The sequence below is a fragment of the Marmota flaviventris genome, chromosome 7 (genome assembly GCF_047511675.1).
Source record: "Marmota flaviventris isolate mMarFla1 chromosome 7, mMarFla1.hap1, whole genome shotgun sequence".
NCBI classification, from domain to species: domain Eukaryota; kingdom Metazoa; phylum Chordata; class Mammalia; order Rodentia; family Sciuridae; genus Marmota; species Marmota flaviventris.
The window spans coordinates 91,945,780-91,968,965 of record NC_092504.1 but is presented as its reverse complement, the minus strand read 5'-3'; the positions used below and the strand labels follow the sequence as shown (position 1 = coordinate 91,968,965).

General features: G+C 34.9%; 1 protein-coding gene across 3 annotated transcripts in view; it reads right to left on the bottom strand.

Annotated features, from left to right (window-relative positions):
• Positions 1–23,186, bottom strand: part of Ppa2 (inorganic pyrophosphatase 2) — an 80,422-nt gene that overhangs the window by 19,085 nt on the left and 38,151 nt on the right. For all 3 annotated transcript variants that reach the window (XM_071614494.1, XM_071614495.1, XM_027935470.2), the window contains exon 7: positions 12,072–12,198. In XM_071614494.1, the coding sequence (XP_071470595.1) occupies positions 12,072–12,198 (127 nt within the window). The remainder of the gene's footprint in view (positions 1–12,071; positions 12,199–23,186) is intronic.

The window sequence follows — 23,186 nt, the reverse complement described above, 5'->3', positions numbered from 1 at the left end:
ATGCAGGATTTAAACTAGGGAAATCACAACATCAGGGTCAGTGTTTAAGAAATGTTAGACTAAAAGAATACTGAACACACAATGAGGAGGGCAGCACCCACAAGAGAACACACTGAAGGTGAATGATGAGGGTTTCACACATTTTTACCCAAATATTTCATAATGTGTCAAACCTGTTTGAAGCAGTAAGACAGATTAATAAACAAAAACATGCCCCTGTTGTCATGGCTTATATAATAGGAAGAGAAAGACAACAAATAAACAAATACACAATATGTCCAATGGTGAATAATCCCATAGAGAAAAATAAATAACCCTGCAATTTTAAAGAGTGGTATCTGAATGATACATAGAATTTTAAATTTGAATTTTGTAATGATTTTCAGTAGTCACTTTGAAGTTCTATTATCACACAAATAGCTTAACCCCAACCTGTTTTGATGACATTCACTGGAATATAGCTGGAGATACAATTACTGTGTTAATACTAAAAAATTCCACCTCCAAAGAAATCCCTAGGGAAGGTATACTTTCCAGTAAATAATAATTCAAAAAGTATAACAAATAAACACTTTGCCTCAGACATGGCATAATGGACACTTAGCATAGTACTTTTATGCAGAATATATTATAGCAATTAACAAATAAATTTGGTAGCACTTGAAAAATTAGAAAGTTAAAACTAAAATCAAGAAGATCATATCATACATTGGGAAAATGCAAAGACACTTGGTTTCAGACTTGGCCATTCAATTCTTTCAGGAATTTCCACACTGTAGGCTTGACAAGGAAAAGGCAAGCATTTTGCAGCCACTGGTTAAACAGAAAGAATTAATCTTTTGCTTTTTTACACTTGGCCTCCTGCCTGTTATACAAGTTTGATATGCCTAAAAGTATTCAAACTAAAATTTAAAATGATATCAATGGCCACAAATCTATCTAAAACAATTTTTGAACAAAAGGCAGTAATGCTATAATTAACCAAGGTGTGGGGAAGAAATCATTTGAAATTTAACACAGGCCACATATGCTTTATTAATCAGTCAACACATCTTGAGTAATCAGTAAGTGATGGAGATAGTCTTTTTTTTTTTTTGTACTGGGGATTGAACCCAGGTTACTTTACCACTGAGCCACATCCCCAGACCTTTTTATTTTTTATTTTAAGACAAGGTCTTGCTAAGTTACCAAGGCTGGTCTCAAACTTGTGATCCTCTTGCCTCAGCCTCCCGAGTTGTTTGGTTATAGATGTGCAAGATATTATTTTTTAAAGATTAAGATCACTTCCTCAGTATTATGTATTGTATACTGAGTCACATAATTCTTTGTCAAGCCCCAAATTAGAACATTCAATAAATATTTCACCTAATCTACTGTTGTTCCCCCTTCAAATTCTGATTTTTTTTCCTGCCAATTGTATTGAATTCTAAGGTGATTTTTCTATTGATCATGTTCTTACTTCCTACTTCTATTTTTAAAAAACATTTCTGAAAATTGTTTTTTCAACTCACAATTTTTTTTTTCAGAGGAAAACATCTTTTATTCCAGTGAAGTTGAAAGAAATGCATATTATATCAGTATCCAAATTAAAATAATTTTCTATTATTTACATCTAGTTATGATTTCATCATTGTACCTTAATCTATCATTTTCTGTTCCCATTCATCTCATTTGATTATTGCTAGTTAATTTGCTGACTTCAAATAAAAAAACCAGAAAGACTATCTATCTCAGTCTAGGGGTCTTTTTCCTCAAAAGTTATGAAGAGAACCAGTTAACACATAAATAATTTAAAAAATCAAACATTTAATAATGCCAATAAAAAGTATAATTCTATAAATACAAGATGAACTTTTCGATTCTCGAAAACAGCTGCATTTTCACAAACAACTCAAAACAAAGAAAAAAATTAACATTCAACATTTAAAAATCTTCAATAGCAAATACCTGAAGCCAAATTCTTATATCCAATATTAACAAAGTCAATTCCATGAGCTATGAAAAATTGTGCCTGAAGCTTAAAGACTGTACTGACATTATAGAGGCATGCATATTAAATATAAAGACTCTACAGCTAAGGTAGCTTAAAAGGTTTACCAAAATTAACTCAACTCATTCATGGCAGAAGCAGTATTATATAAATGTCTTCTAATTCCATAACTTCTACTTTTTCTCATATAGACATAGTAACATTATCCAAAGGTTCTTTAATTGTGGTAAAATACACATAGTATAAAATTTGCCAATTTAATCATGTTTAAGAGTATCACTCAGTGGGATTATGTATTATTTATGATTTTGTGAAAACATGATCAATATCCATTTGCAAAACCTTTCTGTTTAATATATTTTTACAAATATTTTATTATAATAAAAGTAATAATTATCTAGCAGTCATTTATTACCACTCTTGGAATTTTACGTGAAAGTTTCTATCATAGATAATTATATCAAGATGAACTAATCTAAAAAAGCTAGAAGAATCTGGAAGGAGCTCTTTTATATAATCTAGCCAAATTTCAGTTTTTGTTTTGTATTACCAATCAAGCTCTAGTTTTGTGTAAACTGTAGTCTAGAAAGAAGCCCACACTTCTGCTTTTATCAGTTAAATTTTAGCTTTACCACATATCAGGTATGTTTATTCCCAAAGTATTTCTGTCAACTCTACTTTTTGTTATAATCATGTATCTATTGTCATAATTGTGAAATTCAACTATATATTATATATGCCAGTATATAATATTATATATCATATATCAATACAAAAAAGAGCTTTCGTTTTTGTGAAATTAATTTGAATGTTTTGAATCAATAAAACTGCTAAAAATATCTGTTGTCAAATTAGACCTGGGTAAGAAAATAGTTAAAGCTAGAGGGGAAAAAAAAAATCTATAAGACACATAGACAGCCTGCTTTACAATTGGGGTGGGAAGAGGATTTTAGACAAGAGTGGTCGGGACAGTGTCTGATAAGACATATTTTATCAGAGTCTTGGACAAAGTGTGGGAGGCAACTCATTCAAGTTTCTGGAAGCAGTGTATTCCAGAGATGAAGATTGTAAATGCAAATATCCTGAGGTAAAAGTGAGCTTTTAATATTTGAGGAACAGAAGAGGAAAGACTATGGTTAGGGCAGAGTGAGAATGAGAAGTGTGAAGAGATGAGATTGGAGAAGCAGACACTAGCCAGTCACGCACATCTGGGCCACCCGAGGACTCTGGCTTTTACTCGGGGATGGTGTTGGGCAGAGGAGTACATGTTTTAGACAGAGCTCTCCAATTGCCATGTGTAGAAAGGACAGCACTGTATAGAGTAAGTAGGGAAGGAGGGCTCTAGTGAGAGCCATCGAGAGCATCTACAACTGCTGAACTCTGATGAGGCATGCCAAGGGATGCAGGGTGGAGCAGGGATAAATTGTCAGATCTGGGGTATTTTTTAGAAAGCAGAACTGAGAGGAATCACCAATGGAAGAAAAATGGTTTATATCAGTCAAGATCAGACTCTTACATAAGATTCAAAGTATCAAAAGAGCTGAAAAGAACAAGTCTGTAATATCTAGAAAAAGTAAAGCAGTTAGTCACCAAAACACATATCACCTTGGTTTCTTTTTTTTTTTTTAAAGGCTCCATAAAAAGTGTCCTAACTTCTGATTAATAATGTGCAGTGGTGACTTACTTTTTAAAACAGAGCTGTTTCCATATTTGAAAGTTTAATTAACAAAGATTATAAGATCATTAAGAATTTTCATATTAAAACAATAAAAGAATGTTTTATAAATAATCATAGTTCTATATAAACCCATTTGGAAAAAAAATAAAATAAACCCACTGGAAATTTTGGAAATTTCTTTAATTTAAATTCATATTTCTACAAAAATGAATAATTAAAAATACCTTATTCAAAACCCACCATTCTATCTCTGTAGATGACAGAAACGTAACACTTTTATTTTTTTAAAAAATCAGCCTCTATGACATCTTTTTCCTTCACTAGGAATTTGGTATATCTTTTATAAAATCAAATTTCCTTTCAGTGTAAATCAATACACTTGTTCCACAAATTATAATCTACTAATCAAACAAACAAAAATAAAACCCTACAAAAAGTATTTTGTAAATTAGAAAATTCTTTCTATTTTTTTAATCTAAAAATATATTCTCACACCAGAGGGAGTTTCTAATCACATTTATTTGCCAAGACTTCACTATTGCCCAAACTTCAGAATTATTTAAGACAACACTGTTTTTCCCAAATAAGCAAATAACAATGATATAAATAACTTGGAAAATCAAATTTAAAAGGTATATTTTATCAACACAGCCCATGAATAGTATATATTAGAGAAATCTAAAGTATGAGATCTATTTAACCTAGAGATTTATTAAAGTACAATGAACTTTACAAAAGATTATTTACTAAAAATGAAAAAAAAATCAAGAACATTTAAACATGAAAAAATACAACAACACATTCTGTAAGCACAGTAAATATAAAGATCAATAATAAAATAAGTAAGCAAAAAGAAAAAAGTCTTTTTAAATAAAACTTTCTGATCCAAAAGCAAATCAAGACTAAAATTAGCAGAAAATAATGACAATGAGTATACTGCAGAAATTTGTAAGAGCTAAGGTAAGCCAGAACAAAAAAGATTGGAATTAGCACGATGTTCAAATTTCAGTTCTGGTACTCACATATTGTGCCATGTTGTAAAGTATATTATTTCTTCAAATCCAAATCAAATGAGAAAAAAAAAAAATCAAGATCACCATGATTAAATAATAGAAAAAAATCATCTAATAAAAAATAAGAGATTAATTCTTAAAAGAATTATCATCTCTCCTATGTCCTTATCATCTCTCCTATGTCCTAAAACCTTTTTAATGAATAACTCCTTACAAACCAATGATTTAGAAAAATAGTCCACATTTTCACTAAAGGTTACTTTATTTCTAATATGTATAATGGCCCTGAAAAATCACTGTAGCTAGGAATTGATATAAACACTAAAAATAACATACATAAAAGGCATCTGCACATATATATACACAGACACACACATGCATACAATTTTCCAACAACAGTTGAAACTATGGCATACCATACAACAGAATAATTCAGCAACACAGGGAACAAATCACTCTAATAGATGTGGCTACATGCATGCTCTCCAAAGCATGCAAGAACAAGAATTCATACAACCAAGACCATGTTTCACATGCCAAAGTCCTCACTAATAGATCACTGACACCATACACTAGGAAAATCACTGCAGCAGAGAGACCTGTGTTGGCTACGGACTTAGGGGAGGAGAAAGGGATTGACTCCATGGGGTATGTGGGAATTTGCAGGGTACTGAAAATGTTCTGTATTATGACTGATAGCTGTTAGACAAGTATATGTAGTTGTCAAAATTCCTTGAATTATGTACTTAAAATGAAGTGAATCTGTATGTAAATTTAATAAAGCTGAATAAAGTAAAAAAGGGTAAATGAGAGATAGTCCCAGAACTGAAAGAGTTCACAATCTAGAGAGATGGGCAGACATAGAAACAAGCAAATCACAAATATGTGAAATCAGACATTTCATAGAATTAAACAAAATGATGTGGGAGGGGAAAAAAAAAAGGAGTTGGTAACTAGCCAACTATCTTCATCTTATAGAATCAGAAAACATGTCACTGAGACAATGACATTTAGACTGGTTCTTAAAAGATGAGCAGGTGTTTCCAAGTAGACAAAGAGTATTTCTGAGAGGCAGAAATGCAGGCAAATCCACTGAGCTGCAAAGAGCCTGGCATATCTGAGGGGGTAGAGAAGCTTGGTGTGTTTTGAACTTTAATAAATAGTAAATAAGTGAATGTCTAAAAAAATAGGTGGGGGGAGATCACCATAAGGCTTTTACCAAGTTAGAAAATGTGGATTTTTCTGTACAGAGTGAGGGGTCAGGAGGTTTTCTACTTTCCTTTAAGGTAAGATAAGTTTTCTTTAAAATCAGGTAAGTGTAATAAATAGTGTGGAATATAAATTTTAGTGGCAGGAGGCTGCGAGCAGAGCAATGTTAACATTGTTTCAATGAAAAAACAAGATACAATAATTAAAGGCAATGGTAAGGAAAGGATAGATTTGAAAAATATTTCTGAGGTCAAATCGGGAAGTATTGGTGACAGATTGTAAAATGTATTGGACTGTGAGTTAATTAGAAAAATCACTAATAACACAGATGACAAGGGTTAGAATGTCACTCATATAAAAAATAATAAGGTATGTAATACAATTCTAAAGAAACAACTGTACTTGTTAAATATTTTTCAGAATTTCAAGTGAGAATAAAGATTATCTCTCTTTAAAATAATTGAAAATGCAACTGTATTTTTATTTTATTTTATTTTTTTTCAAGAGAGAGAGAGAGAATTTTAATATTTACTTTTTAGTTCTTGGCGGTCACAACATCTTTGTTTGTATGTGGTGCTGAGGATCGAACCTGGGCCGCACACATGCCAGGCGAGCGCGCTACCGCTTGAGCCAAATCTCCAGCCCGCAACTGTATTTTTAAATGGACCTAATTTGAAGATACTTTCAGTCTTGGTTTAAACATCTCTGGTTTATCAATGCACATGTATTCATCATTTCCAAAAAATTTATTGAGCATCTATATCATACCAGGCAATATATGGAATTACCCAGGGAACATTATCAAATTGTAAAACTCACATCTCTAACCTTACCATACATATCCACAAATAGAGGACAGAGATCAGAAAACAACAAAACAAAAACATTAAAATGCTACTCTTATCTGAAGTGTTTCCATCAAACTAAAATACAAAGTAAGGAAAGTATATAGTCAGGAGGTATTTTTTTTTCTATTTTTAGATAAAAATCAATAACAGAAATTTAACACCATATCTCTGTCCTTGTTATTCAAAAGAAAGCCAGGCAGGTTGGTACACACACCTGTTAATCCAGCAACCAGCGAGGCTGAGGCAGAAGAATCCCAGTTGGAGGTCAATCTCTGTAATTTAGCAAAATCCCATCTCAAAATTAAAAAAAGAAAGAAAGAAAGAAAAACAAAAAAGGCCTAATGCTAATATTTTGTCCAAAGGGGATAAAAAAGAAGAAAAAATAATACATTTGAACAAGGAACTTATAATTCGATGGGATTTTACCAAAGAAAATGATGCCACAATCATTTGCACAAAACTCTCTTTCAGTACTCTATGTGCTGCTCTCACAGAGCTAAACGTGTATAACTAAGAGCTAAACGTGTATAACTAAACAAAATCTGTGGGAGGCAAGAACATGTGTTTCTAATGTCTTCTTACAAATATTCACAAGAAACAACAGTTTCATTCCACACACTCACTGTATCTTCTACACTACAAGTAGAGCTTCCTGCTCAGAGAACTAATTTTCTTAATGGTTTGTGCTTACTTAGGATCTCTAAAGACTTTCATGTTTTCCAGACTGTTCTGCATGTCCATGTGTAACATATGTAGGCTAGCGAACATTATCCTCATTGTGCTTGCCCTTTCCTTCTCTGTTCTCCTTTTCTGCAAATTCTACTTTCATGAAGTCAAAGATGTACAAAAACATACATTAACCTCATGAAAAAAAAATAGTGGAAATTAACACACTTCAAAATAAGTATTTTCAAACAAGGTCATACTATCTATAGGTCCATATTTATTGAATTAGTAAACAATTCTTAGGAAAGGCTTGGTAAATTTCCAACAATAAATATTCATATTACCAGTGTATAAGAAGTTTCTCATGACCAATGGAATGTGCACAGAAGAAATTAAAACATTTTTCTAACCTAATTTTGATTTAAAGCATATAGTAAAGTGGCTAAAAGCACAGGCTTTGGGTCAGAGAGACCTCCATTGAACTTCCAGCTACCCTAAAGCACTCAAAAAAATGTGCCAATGTCCCCAAGAAATCAATGTCACAATCCTTTAAACAATTATTTTGACAATTTATGCATGCACAGAAATATCACAGTGAATCTTATTAATCTGGACAATTAGTATGTGTTCATAATAAAAAATAAATTGTTCCCTTTAGCATTAACTTTGAAGATAATTTAGGTCTTTCTAATTATACAGGAAAACAGACTAAAAATAATGGTTTAAAAGTACTTCCTATAACAAAAACTCAGATGGGGAAAATCCTAGGGACCATTTACTAATTAGAGGACCCTCCCTGCAACTTTATCAATAAAGAAACCTAGGCTTAGGAAGGTTATGTGACTTCTCCTAGGTCAGATAACGAACAAACAAAGGGCAGAATCTTAGAATTTAAGCCTCCCCATACTTCGTCACATCACAGGAGCCTGACTAAAACCTAAAAAACCTGTGAAGAGGTTAAGGTTCATTAAAGAGGCAAAAAAACTCCCAGTAATTTACCTGTTAATTACAGTGCATTTAACTGGAGCATGTTCTTGTTCTTCAACTGCCTCCTCCCACCCATCCCTAATACTCATGCCTCTTAAGGCACACCTATTAATGAAATCAAAGGGATAAAGATCAGAAGAGCTACATTTTATTTTTTAAACTGGACCTCTAATTATCATTATCTTACTGATGCTTAATTAAGAGAAAATGGTCAGTATTCCCAGAGAACAAAAATACAATTGATCATCCCAGAATTTTTTTAGAAGAGCAATGCAATGTGACAATGAGGAACACGGGGTCTGGATTTGAAGGGTTGATGTTATGTGAGACAAGTTATTAGCATCCACTCCCCTGGTACCTCAGTTTCCTTAACTGAAAAAAAATGGGACCTGCATATCTTGATTGAAGTTGTATGATGATTAAATGGATAATTTCTAAAGAACCCCTGGCATAGTTCCCAGGCACATACTTAATGCTCCACAAAGCTGGTGCTATTTGGATGACCACAGTGATCTTCTACTCTCTTCCAAACCAGAGAGTATATTTCACTGTCTTCTAACATGTTCAGGAAAGCAATCTGAACCCTCCTCCTTCTGCTATCAAAGGTTAATATGAATATTTCCCCTTAAGATAACTATGCTATTCCTTCTTTTTTTCCTCCTTTCTTAGATGACAGTATTAAATTATGTTCTAGGAAGAAAAAAATCAAATACCGTGATTATTTGCTTATTTTAAAAAATAATTGCAAGGGCACCATAAGTGTTTATTAGTAAATGAAAATTTAAGTTAAGTAGATTCATTTTCTATATGTTTATTCCTGCCCTGAAAGTCAATAAAATGAATTAAATAGTTTTATTTGACTTTTAAATTACCTTAAACATACATTGAAATTCAACATATATGAAATGCATAAAAACTGATAACTTCAGGATTAGTTTGATGCTGGCCTTTGGAAAATTCCCAAATGCCTAATTTAAAATAATCCCTTAAATAGTCTTATAATTTATTCATCCAGAATATATCTACATCAATGTAACTTTTTTTTTTAATTTTAACTTTTGTTTCTTAATTTTCTCTTTTTAAAACTGTAAAATTATTGTACAGGTAACAGTTTCTGCAGGACAAAAGACAATGGTTTTCATTTATTTAAAGACCAGATAAAAGAATTCTCTCTTGCTCTACATGTTGAAATGGTTTCTAGACCTAAATTACCTCTCTCTCCTGAAGTTCTGAAGAGGCTCAAACATCTGTCAAGTCAATTTTTGAAGCTCTATATTATACAAGGTTAATTTAACCAAGAGAAAAATGACACAAGCCCCAGCATTTCAATCTTAAAAAACTCTCAACTTGGTTACTTCATAACCAAGTGGTATTATCTCTAATGGCCAAGGCATTCTCCAGTAACAATTTAGGTGCCCTGGGAGTCTTATTAACTCTTTCAGGCCATTAAGGTACCATTAAGAGCACTAGGGCCTGGAACCTAGTTACAGTGTATTAAATGGTCTCTGTGCTCTCCGAGTGTTAAATGAGCCTGCCAAAGTGACCAATTTTCTCAGAGAGTATAAGGAATTTGGTTTCAAATGTTATTTTGACTTTTTAAAGATTTTCACAGAGTCTATTCCAGTTTCAGAAGGTAAAACATGAATAATACAATATTAATGTTAAAATTACAGAAATACAGTCAGAAACAAGTTTTTACTAATTGAAATATGCTCTCAGATACAATGGCTAGTTTTAATTCAGTTATGCTCAAGTTAAACACCATATATTTTAAAACAGGACAGTTCTACCAAAGTCTGCACATATCACACACGTTCATTAGGATCAAAGAAGTTATTTCATCATACACCCATACACACATATACACAAAATGAAAAAATTCTGACACTTTTTTTAAGAATCACAACTTAAATGTGTCAATATTAATACTGTTTAAGAAAAACCATACACACACACACACACATATAAAAAAGGATACATTATGTATAAACTGGATTTCTTAACTTTCCATAGAAGAAAAATTTATACTAGCCATGCCAAATAATAGTTTATTTTTTAAGGGTACTATAAATATTTAAAATTTCTAAATAGCAATAAAATATATAGAAAAATTTTCTAAATTACTATATTATACACATGCTCAGAAAATGATAGAATTTTTTAAAAAAGCTTCCAGATGGCTACCCTTCCTCCATTTTTTTTTTTGAGAGAGAGAGAGAGAGAGAATTTTTTAAAATATTTATTTTTTAGTTTTCGGTGGACACAACATCTTTATTTTATTTTTATGTGGTGCTGAGGATCGAACCCAGGGCCTCACACATGCTACGCAAACACTCTATACCACTGAGCCACAACTCCAGCACCCCCTACCTCCATTTTTAATTTTTCCTTTTATTTATCTGTCTACCAAAAATGCCATGAATGACAAGTGTTTTAACTCATAATCTTCTGTACAATTTTTCTGTAAAAACTTTTGGAAAATGTACACCACCAACATGAAAAAGAAAGATTAAGAAAAAAAAAAAAAAGGACAGAATCTAAGAGGGAGTAGAAGTCACCCAGGAAAGCAATGGAAAGAAACCCCAAGATAATTACCCAGCAGATTCAGAAGAGTCTGTCCAAATTTGATGATTTAACAGATGGTATGATAATCTTTATGACTAATATTTACAGAATGATGCTATAAATGATGTTAGTTTTTAATTTTCATATTCAACCATGAAACACAACATGAAAAACAGTTATACTTAAAGAGCATAACTTGAACATTATAAATTCATTTTTTTTCTTATTGTACTGGGGATTAAACCTTAGGCCTCATACGTGCTAGGCAAGCATTCTACCACTGAGCTAGATCCCCAAACATTATAACTCTTGACACGTAGAAAAAGAAGTGCAGCTGAGAGAAGTTGGGTCATAAGGGGCAGAGAAGAAAACTACATCTTTCTAGTCATTTCTGAAGTTTTATATTATATAAGGTAGTTGATTTAACCATGAGAAAAATATACAAATGAAATCTCAATGTCTTAAGTTCTATACTGCAAAAATCAAGAGTTACTGTTTGTGGTCACTGAACAATAAATACAGCTTGAAGTATAATACTTAGAATTACTAGGATAATAGAGGAAATATGATAACACAATTGAGAAATGTTCAAGAAGTTAAATTCCATGTCTTTTCATAGTAGCAACTAGAGTCAATAAAAAAAAATACATGAAAAAATGGGGGGAAAGGAAAATATATGGATTAAGAAATAGAGGTATAAACACACTGTTTACAAAATAGAAGCAAACACTCAAAAGAACTATGAACATATGGAGAAAAAAGAAGATGAAGTAGGAGATAGGAAGAAAGAAAAAGAGGGAAGAAGGAAGAGAATGAGAGGGAATAAGAGACAGAGAGGACCTTTTCTATAAGGGTAATCATAGAATATATTTGCTTAGTGAAAAATATCATGTGTCTGCCTACATCTTTTGCTCTCTCTTTATGATACTATTCAGACAAAAAACATATTGAATTGCCCTTTACATTCCATGAAAAGAGAATAAAACACCAAATATATAACTCCCAAATACATAAACTGTATTTTATCTGAGTCCTAAGAATTCCAATGACATTAAGTTCTAAGAATATCAATGACATACTCATTTATTTCATTTTCTGACAAGTTTTAGACTTACCATGAAACTTTGAAGCTTCAGGATCATTCGCATTGATAGCAATTAATTTCCAATCTGTTTCACCTTCATCAATAAGAGCCAAAATTCCAAGGATCTTCACATGAATAACCTCTCCAGGAGATAGAACCTTCAAATGGAAAAGAAACTCAACATTTACAAAACTTTGGAGAATTTATCCATATCAGAAAAAGCATAGGAAATATTAAAAGCACTATAGACTGAAATTTAAAAAAAAAATTTCAATAACTAAAAATAACGTAAAAACCATCATATAGCCTATCTTGTAAAGTCCTAAAAGTTAGAACTATGTATATCAAAACTTTCACTTCCACCCATGATGGAATTATGTGTTAAAAACAAAACAAACCTGTCCTCTCAGAAAACTGGACAAAATATACAAAATCACTCCTTCTCAGACACTGAGCAACAGGCAGTGCAGGACTGTGACCCCAGAGTGAAGTAAACAAACCAGAAGAGGCCTGTGGCTGCCCTGGTTTTCTGCTCAACACACTCTTCAGACCGTGTGTGTGTGTGTATAAATAAACCAAGGAAGATGAGTCTGCTGGAATTTGTGGGGCACAGTACTGGAGATGACAATGACCTTCAGAAATCAGAGGGAATCCTTTGAGACAGCTGTAATACTACCTGTGTATGAAGGAGTTGAGACTCCATGAGACCAATAACTTCCAGAGAACTATATAAGCAGGAGTTCAATGCCCAAGAAAAATGTGTTCAGCATGAGCAACATTCACTAGGGGGGTCCAGAGGCAAGCTTTAATGATAGAGCTAAACTAGCTCTCCAGTAAAGGTTACTCTAGACCTGACCTAAGAAAGTTGGGTTTTGTTTTTTTCTAAATACCCAGAAACAATCAAAATGGTCCATAAGCAAACCACCTGCCAAAACAAATATTCTTTAAAGACAAACAAAATCCACTCAATAACATAACAGTCAAAACAGCCAAAATTCTGCCTATGATTAGGAAAAAGTAAGAACTAAACAGGGGGGAAAAAATCACCTGACAGAAATCAATCAAAACGTGACAAATGATGCAATTGTCAAACAGAAACTTTAAAACAACTGTTGTAAAAATGCTCATGGAGTCAAAGAAAAATATGAAAATGTGAAGGTGAGGAATGGAAAATATAAAAAAAAGGCAAACTCTACCTTAGAGCAGAAAAAAATGTATTATCTGAAATGAAAAATCCTCTAGATGTGTTTAACAACAAAACAAACATTATAAAAGGAGAAAGTTAAAAGGTGTGGGAACAGAAACTTTCCAAAGTGAAGCTCAAGGACAAAAAGGCTAAGAAGAAATTAATTATGTCAATGACCTGCGGGACAACATCAAGCATACTCCCTTATGTATAATTGGAATCCTAGAATAAGAAAGAAGCAGAAAAATATTTGAAGAAAAATGTCCAAAAAGCCCCCCAAATTGGTATAAAGTACAAACGTACAAGAGTGGGAAAGCACCAAAAACAACAATCCCTCCCACAACAACAAATAACCAAACCAAAACAAAGAAAAGCACTTAATAATCAAATTGCTCAAGACCAGTGACACAGAATAAACATTATAGGATGGGGAAGATTATATATAAGGGTATCAAAAATTCTAAAAACGCTACCAATCTAGAATGCCTGGGATCAAAGAGATTTTGCAAAGGGCCAAAAGGAATCTTTCTGAAGTGATGGTTTTGTTCTATATTTTGACTAGAAGAAGTAGGTTATGTGAATGTTTCATTTGTCCAAAGTCACTAATTTTATACCTATAGTGGGTACATTTTACTGAACATAAATTATTATTATTGGTACCAGGGATTGAATTCAGGGGCACCCAACCTCGGAGCCACAACCCCAACCCTTTTTATTTTGTTTTTATTTTAAGACAGGGTCTCACTAAGTTGCTAAGGCTGGCTTTGAGCTTGTGATTCTCCTGCCTCAGCTTCCTGATCCTCTGGGATTACAGCTGTGGCTACTGTGCTTGGCTACATTATGTATTGATAAAGTTTAATAATAAAAAATGTAAACAAAAAATATAAGATCTCTTATATATGAAGAGCTATTAAAAATTACTAAAAAAATCATCACCAAAGACTCAATGAAAAATGTGAAACCATGAAGGCAATTCACAGATAAAAAATGAAAAGCAATCTTTAATGGTATAAAGAGATACTCAAAACTTCCTAAGAACATTTAAGCACTTGGAAATGCCATAGACACATTGGAGCCAGAGAGGTTCATGCCAGAGGAGGGTGGGTCAAAGTCAGTTTGGTTAGGCATAACAACCTGAGTTCTGGGAAGCTTATTTAAAAAAAAAAAAAAGGCTGAGCTAGGCAGGTGAAGAACTGAATACACAGCTCTACAACCTAGTACAGAGACAGCTGGTGTAGTTACTACCTCCACACCCAGAGACATTCAGAGGTCATTGTAGTCAAAGCTTGAATGTTTACTATATATTTACTCCCTATATCTGGCAGAGTCCAAAACTGAAAGGCCCAGTAAGAAATCTCTCCATCTCAAATATCTTGGTAAGAAGTATTTAGACTCTTTACTATTAATTGTTAATTTTTTAAATTTAGTTTTAATTAGTTATACATGACAGTAGAATGTACTTTGATACATCATATATAATGGAGTATAATTTCTCATTCTTCTGCTTGTACATGATGTAGAATCACACCAGTTTTATAGTTATATTATGTAAACAGGGTAGTACTTAAATGTTTTCAGGAGGGTTTGAGGGAATACCTCGATTGTCTATAGCCCCTTGGCTAAAGCTCCCTGGTAAGGAAGGCAAATTGAGTGGTCTGCAGGAATCATTGCTTTTCTTTGGCTAACAATACATACTTTTCCCTGCCCTTCTCTGGTGCTGCTGAGATGGCTCTGAAAGTTCTGTGAAGATTTTTGGCACTTGATTTCACTCTATCTAAAGCAGATTAAACTGTGCCAGATTGTGGTAGGAACCTGTAATTCTAGACTTCTATCAGCTTGCTGAAAAAAAAAAAAAGAGATGCTCAAGTTCACTCGTAATACAACCACCTTTAGGTTTGAACCAATATTCCCACTTAGTGTTCCTAGAGTTCTCACACAATATGAAGCTGCCTCCTCCCATCCATATTTTGCTTTCTCAATTTTGGAGGGACTTTCTATGTCTGTGTCTGCTACATTATGAAGGAAAGAATGAGAAATTGAAATAAAACCTGTGATTTCATTCTACCAACAAGCCCAGAAATTGTGGAAATCACATTGCACAGTTGAGTGTGTTCTTGTTCTATTACCAAGAAAATCTATAGGTAAATGAGAATCAAAGACAAACAAGGAGTAAAGTCAGAGAAAGGAGGAGATGAGAGAAACAAAGCAGCCTGTGTTCACAAAGCAATAACCCTCCTGTTGTTCTGAGAAGAAATGAAGTTCTCTGTACAAGTAAAACTCATTCCCTAATGCTACCCAGAAATATTCACATGATAGTCAATATTTAAGTTGAAAAGTTAAATAACATAATTTTACTAAGCACACAATTAATTTAAAAAAATCAAAACAAATCACTTTATATAAGTAAAATCATCATTCATATATTTTGAAAATATGGCATGAAGGAAGTAGACAATTTAAACCTGTTACTCACTTGATGCTGAAATTTAGGTTATTTATACATATTAAAATTTAAGATATCTACTAGGCCCACAAACTCACACTAAATAAAATATAAACTCATATACATACATCATCACATAATCTGAACATGGCTCCAGCTGCTTGGGAGGGAAAGTGTACTCAAAATCCTTTTAAATTGTTTCATAATACCTTTTTTTTTTTTCCAACCACATTAATCAACTACTAGTGAAAAGCAAAACATTAAAATGAATAACAAAAATTATTAATGTTAAAAGATATAAACAACACTTTTTATAAGATATTTTTAAAATATTTTATATAAAAAAAAAACTTAAACAGCAAGACGTGGAAGCAGATGTTCCATGTGCTTAAGAAAATCATTTTGGCCAGGTGAAGTGGCTCACACCTGTAATCTCAGTGGCTCAGGAGGATGAGGCAGGAGGATCACGAGTTCAAAGCCAGCCTCAGCAACTATGGAGGTACTAAGCAATGTGGCAAAAACCTGTCTCTAAATAAAATATAAAAAAAAAGGGCTGAGAATGTGGCTCAGTGGTAAAGCATCCCTGGAAGAAGAAAGTTATTTCAGTGACTCCCTCGCGTTGCCAATGCCTGCATTTTTTCTATACCCTTTTTTTTTTTTTAAGAGAGAGAGAGAGAGAATTTTTTAATATTTATTTTTTAGTTTTTCGGTGGACACAACATCTTTATTTTTATTTTTATGTGGTGCTGAGGATCAAACCCAAGCCCACACATGCCAGGCGAGCGCGTTACCACTTGAGCCACATCCCCAGGCCCTATCCTTTTAATTTTAAAGATTTAGTTACCTATCGAATTTCACTGTAAGGCTGAAATTTGAACACATGCTTCAGAATAAATTTCTTCATGATTCAAAATGCAGCTTTACATTTAGAAAATAAGGTAGTCATAAAAAAGTCACTTCTGTGTCCTGAAATTATTTATTTTGAGAAAAAAATGATTTAAAAATATTAAGTCAAATAAATGCTTTCAGAATATTTACAAAATGATCCTAAAATCTTGAACCAAATATGCATGAAGCTGTAAGTAATTTACAGAACAGATCAGTGTGATTATATAAATAAATGGAAATCTCAATTTTAGGAGTAGATATATAGTTATATCAATCAGACTCTCACACGTTTAGCTTCTGTTAAGTACACAGAAGTATGTTAGGCACTGTACATAAAAAAGAATGAATTCCTCTTCCTAAAGATTTGCTATTTTATTTTGAGAAACCAGCCTCTACCTCAGAGCAAAGCCTGTCCAAGGAAGGGAGCATGACTCTTGTCCTTGGAAAAACCCACAGAGCACTCCTAGGACATACCCACCCTGCTGAGTTGTTTATCTATAAATAACAGGAGAAATCTACAGCACAAGGTGTCCCTGACTCAGTCAGGCTAGGTGAGGACCCATAGCAACCCCTTAGCAACTACCAATCAGCATGAGAAAGAAAAAATAACTGGGATGCCAGATGACCCTCCCAGTAGTTTATGGTGGTTGATAACATGTTGGGAAACCAATGTAGTTCATACTCCCCTCATGGCTTAAACCAGTCAGTTCAAACGAATCCCCCTCTTATACTAATCAATCACCCTTACCCAACTTGTTCCCACTAGTCAATGTGCTAATCACATTTTAGAGTTGTTTTTTATTATTTTCCCGAGGTGTGTGATGATTTGCTAAGAGATGCTATGATGTATGTGAGGTCCCTGCCTTCCCCAAAGAGTGTATAAAACTGCTGCAAACCCTGGGCTGGGGCCTCTCAGCATCACCAGTTGCTGTGTGCGCGGAGGACCGAGCTAGCTTGCAATAAACACCTCTTTGCTGCTTACATCGATCTTGGTCTCTGGTGGTCTTTTGGGGGTCCCAAATTCGAGCATAACAATTTATGAGATTTACATACTCTAGGCCAGGAGAATATCATAAGACAGAATACATGTGAGTTTCAATAAGTGGCGTCAACACTGTGTGCATTGTCTCTTACCTCTGTATCCTCTTTTTCCCAGCACCACTGATCTGCCCTGGGAACAGAGTGTCAGAGTAGGTTCTCCAACAGGGCAAGATTGTGGCAAAAGGAAGGAGAGGAGATGGGAAGTCACAGACTATTCATACTATGGATACAGAGCTGATTTGGACCTACATTAGGGAGGATCATCCAGATGAGGGTAGTGAAATCCAAAGAAGGAAAAGGGAAAAGAGCAAAGGCAGAAAAGGAAGTGATCATTTACCAAACATGGTGATATGGGCACTAAACCGTTCCCTCTATGTACATAATTTTATTTCACATCACAAAATAGTACTGTGCAGGGTAGATTGCCCCACCTTAGAAATGAGGACACTGAAACTTACAACAGTTGTAATTTTTGCCTGAAATCAGAGCCAGGGAATAAAAGACCTGCAATTCACATAAAACCGAGCCAAAACTTCTGCTTTTTCCAGTCTGTGGTAAGAGAATGCAGACCAGTCCTTGCCTGAGGGTAAAGGAGGTTGGAGATGGAGAGATTACAAAGGAATGGAAAACATTTGGGGTGATGAAAATGTTCCTTTTCTTGATTTGGTAATCATTTTACATATACTTATGCGGAGTCATCAATCTGTACACATTAAATATGTAGTCAACATAATTTATTATATGCCAATTATACCTCAATAATTTTATTTATAAATGTACCATTTATAAATAAATATAAATAAATTTATGTATAAATAAATTTATAAATAGTATACTTATAAATTTATTAATAAAACTTTATAAATAAAACTTTTATAAATAAAACTTTAAAAAATACATGTATTACTTTCCTGGATAAAATAATTATCCAGGGCTGGGGTTGTGGCTCAGCGGCAGAGCACTTGCCTAGCATGTGCGAGGCCCTGGGTTCGATCCTCAGTACCACATAAAAATGAATAAACAAAATAAAGGTATTGTGTACAACTACAACTAAAAATTAAATGTTTAAAATAACAATAATAATAGTAATAATAATTATCCACATTTGCTTCACATAATATAAGACGTGTAAACTTGTTTTAAGTAAAAGTTATTCACAATACCATTCATGCCCACTAGAATGACAATCATCAAAAACAAAAAAAGGAAACAAACAAAAAAGTCTCCAGAAAATAAGAAATTTGCTAAGGATGTGGAGAAACTGGAACGCTCTTGGAAACCTGGTTGGTGACTGCTTAACAAGTTAAACTTACTACCATATGAACTGACAATTCTATTCCTAGGGAGGTAGGTATTCAAACAAAAACTTTATAAATGAATGCTCATAGGAAGCAGTATTAATAATAGCCAAAAGGTGGAAATAAGCCAAGTGTCCATCAACTCATAAATGGATGAATAAAATAGAAAAATATTCCATGAATATTATTCAGTCATAAAAAGGAGTGACATGCTAACATGTGCTATAATATGAATGACTCTCAAAAGCTCACTAAGTGAAAAAAGACAGACATAAAAGGTTCCATATTATATGGTTTCATTTATATGAAATATCCAGAATAGGTAAATCAGTAGAGCAGATTAGTAGTTGTGAGGCCATGTGGGAGTGGGAAAATGGAATGGGCAATTACTGCTACTGGGTTTCCTTCTAGGGTCATGAAAATGTTTGGGACTAGACAGAGGTGATTGGTTGTACAACACTGAATTAAATGCCACTTCATTTATTTCACCCTTTCAAATGATTAACTTCCTGTTATGAGTTTTATATCAATTAAAATTTTTAAACCCAAATTAAATTTTAATGGAGGTAGTTCATAATAGTTGTCATATTTTCATAAATGAGCAACTGACATCCCTTAGGTCTCCCTCCCTACAGACTGTTAATCATCACTTTATTGTGTATAACTACAAATTTGTTGGCAAAGGTATGTTAAAAAAAAGCTTGCCCTTCAAGTACACTTAAAAAGAGAGGAAACCTCTGGAATTTAATGTGCTGTCTGAGAAGCATTTAGAGACAAAGTTGACAACTGGATCTCAGGCTGACAGCTTCATTTTCACATTGGGAGAGCAGCTCAGTGAACTTCCTCTGCCTACTTTATCATATGACATGCCAAAGAGAAATGCATACTTTCACCCAAAATCATGAACATTAAATGCTTATAGAGACCTGCGACCAAACAGCTGAGCAGGCCCAGCATCCTGCCAGCGTGGTAGACACATTGCCCCAATTGGAGGAGGTGCGGAGCAGAGCCGCCTCCCACGCCTGCAAGGTGGGACCTGCGACCGACTGGCGGAGCAGGCCCAGCAGCACACCGGCGTGGTAGACACATCGCCCCAATTGGAGGAGGGGTGGAGCAGAGCCACCTGCCGCAAGTGCAAGGTGGGCAGACCGGCGACCGACTGGCGGCGCAGGCCCAGCGGCCCGCCGGCGTGGTAGACACATCGCCCCAATTGGTGGAGTGGCGGAGCAGAGCCGCCGCCCGCGCCTGCAAGGTGGGTATACCTGTGACCGACCGACGGAGCAGGCCCAGCAGCCTGCCGGCATGGTAGACACATCGCTCCAATTGGAGGAAGGGCGGAGCAGAGCCGCCGCCCGCGCCTGCAAGGTGGGCAGACCTGGGACCGAACAGCAGCGCAGGCCCAGCGGCCCGCCAGCGTGGTAGACACATCACCCCAATTGGAGGAGTGGCGGAGCAGAGCCGCCGCCCGCGCCTGCAAGGTAGGCAGACCTGCGACTGACCAGTGGGGCAGGCCCAGTGGCCTGCCGGCGTGGTAGACACATCGCCCCAATTGGAGGAAGGTCCCAGCTGCCGCCCACAAGATAGGCAGACCCCGCGTCCCGGAGAAGGGGCCCGGCGGAACGCTGGCCTAGTTGAAAGATCACGCCAATTGGAGGAGGGGCACAGCCGCCGCCTGCGCCTGCAAGGTAGGCAGACCTCCAACCTGGAGAACAGGCCCAGTGACCTGCCAGCGTGATAGACAGATCATCCCTATTGGAGGAGGGGCCCAGCCGTTGCTGTTGCCCGCAAGGTAGGCAGACCACACGACCTTGAGAAGGAGCCCAGCGGCCCGCCGGCGAGATAGACAGATCACCCCAATTGGAGGAGGAGCACAGCCGCCCGCCCCTGCAAGGGAGACTTTGCAACTATACAAGAGCAATATAAATATATAGGGGGGAAATTCAATAACACAACAGTCTCACCAAGCAGAAAGAAACACAGGCAGTATGAAAAGACAAGGAAAGAAAGGACCACAAGCAATGCAGGTCAACTCAACTTTAGAAGAGGTAATAGCTGCAGCAGATGGAATGTCAGATAAAGAATTCAGGTTTACATGCTTCAGATGATCTGGAGTCTCAAGGAAGACATTAGACAGCAAAATCAGACAATGAAAGATCACTTCGACAATGAGTTACATAAACAAATCCAAGAAGCAAAAGATCAACTATACAGGGAGATAGAGGTTATAAAAAACAAACAAACAGAAATCCTAGAAATGCAGGAAGCAATAAACCAAATTAAAAACTCAAATGAGAATACTACCAGCAGAGTAGAACACTTAGAAGATAGAACATCAGACAGTGAAGACAAAGTATTTCAACTTGAAAAGAACATAGACAGCTCAGTGAGACTGTTAAGAAACCATGAGCAGAACATCCAAGAAATTTGGGATAACATAAAGAGACCAAACTTAAGAGTCATTGGGATACAGGAAGGTATAGAGGTCCAAACCAAAGGAATGAGCAATCTGTTCAACGAAATAATATGAGAAAACTTCCCAGACTTGAAGAATGAGACAGAATCCCAAATCCTAGAAGCCTACAGGACGCCAAATGTGCAAAATCATAAGAGATCCACACCTAGACACATTATAATGAAGATGCCCAACATACAGAATAAGGAGAGAATTCTAAAAGCTTCAAGAGAAAGGAAGCAGATTACATTTAGGGGTAAACCAATCAGGATAACAGCTGATCTTTCAACACAGACTCTGAAAACTAGAAGATCCTGGAACAACATATTTCAAACGCTGAAAGAAAATGGGTTCCAACCAAGAATTGTGTATGCAGCGAAATTAAGCTTCAGGATGGAAGAGGAAATTAAAACCTTTCACGATAAAGAAGAGTTAAAAGAATTTGCAGCTAGAAAACCATCTCTTCAAAACATCCTCGGCAAAGGAAGAGGAAATGGAAAATAACAATGAAAACCAACAGTGGAAGGTAGTAGAGTAAAGGGAAAAATAATCAAAGAGGAAAAACAAACCATGTTAAGTAACATAAATAAACAAATATGGCTGGAAGAACAATCCATATCTCAATAATAACCCTAAATGTTAATGGCTTAAACTCACCAATTAAGAGACACAGGCTAGTAGAATGGATCAAAAAAAAAAAAAAAGATCCAACAATATGCTTCCTACAGGAGACGCATTTGATAGGAAAAGACATACATAGGCTGAAGGTGAAAGGTTGGGAAAAATCATATCACTCATATGGACTTTGGAAACAAGCAGGAGTGTCCATACTCATATCAAATAAAATAGATTTCAAGCCAAAGTTAATCAAAAGGGATAAAGAGGGACACTATATACTGCTCAAGGGAACCATACACCAACAAGACATAACAATCATAAATATATATGCTCCAAACAATGGTGCAGCTACGTTCATCAAACAAACTCTTCTCAAGTTCAAGAGTCTAATAGACCACCATACAATAATCATGGGAGACTTCAACACACCTCTCTCACCACTGGACAGATCTTCCAAACAAAAGTTGAATAAGGAAACTATAGAACTCAATAACACAATTATTAACCTAGACTTAATCGACATATATAGAATATACCACCCAACATCAAGCAGTTACACTTTTTTCTCAGCAGCACATGGATCCTTCTCAAAAATAGATCATATATTATGTCACAGGGCAACTCTTAGACATTATAAAGGAGTAGAGATAATACCATGCATCTTATCTGATCATAATGGAATGAAACTGGAAATCAACGATAAAAGAAGGAAGGAAAAATCATGCATCACTTGGAGAATGAACAATAGATTACTGAATGATCAATGGGTTATAGAAGACATCATGGAGGAAATTAAAAAATTCTTAGAGATAAATGAAAACACAGACACAACATATCGGAATCTATGGGACACAATGAAAGCAGTTCTAAGAGGAAAATTCATTGCCTGGAGTTCATTCCTTAAAAAAAGAAAAAAAAACAACAAATAAATGATCTCACACTTCATCTCAAAATCCTAGAAAAAGAAGAGTAAATCAACAGCAAAAGAAGTAGAAGGCAAGAAATAATTAAAATCAGAGCTGAAATTGAAACAAAAGAAATAATTGAAAAAATTGACAAAACTAAAAGTTGGTTCTTTGAAAAAATAAATAAGATAGACAGACCCTTAGCCATGCTAACGAAGAGAAGAAGAGAGAGAACTCAAATTACTAGCATACGGGATGAAAAAGGCAATATCACAACAGACACTTCAGAAATACAGAAGATAATTAGAAATTATT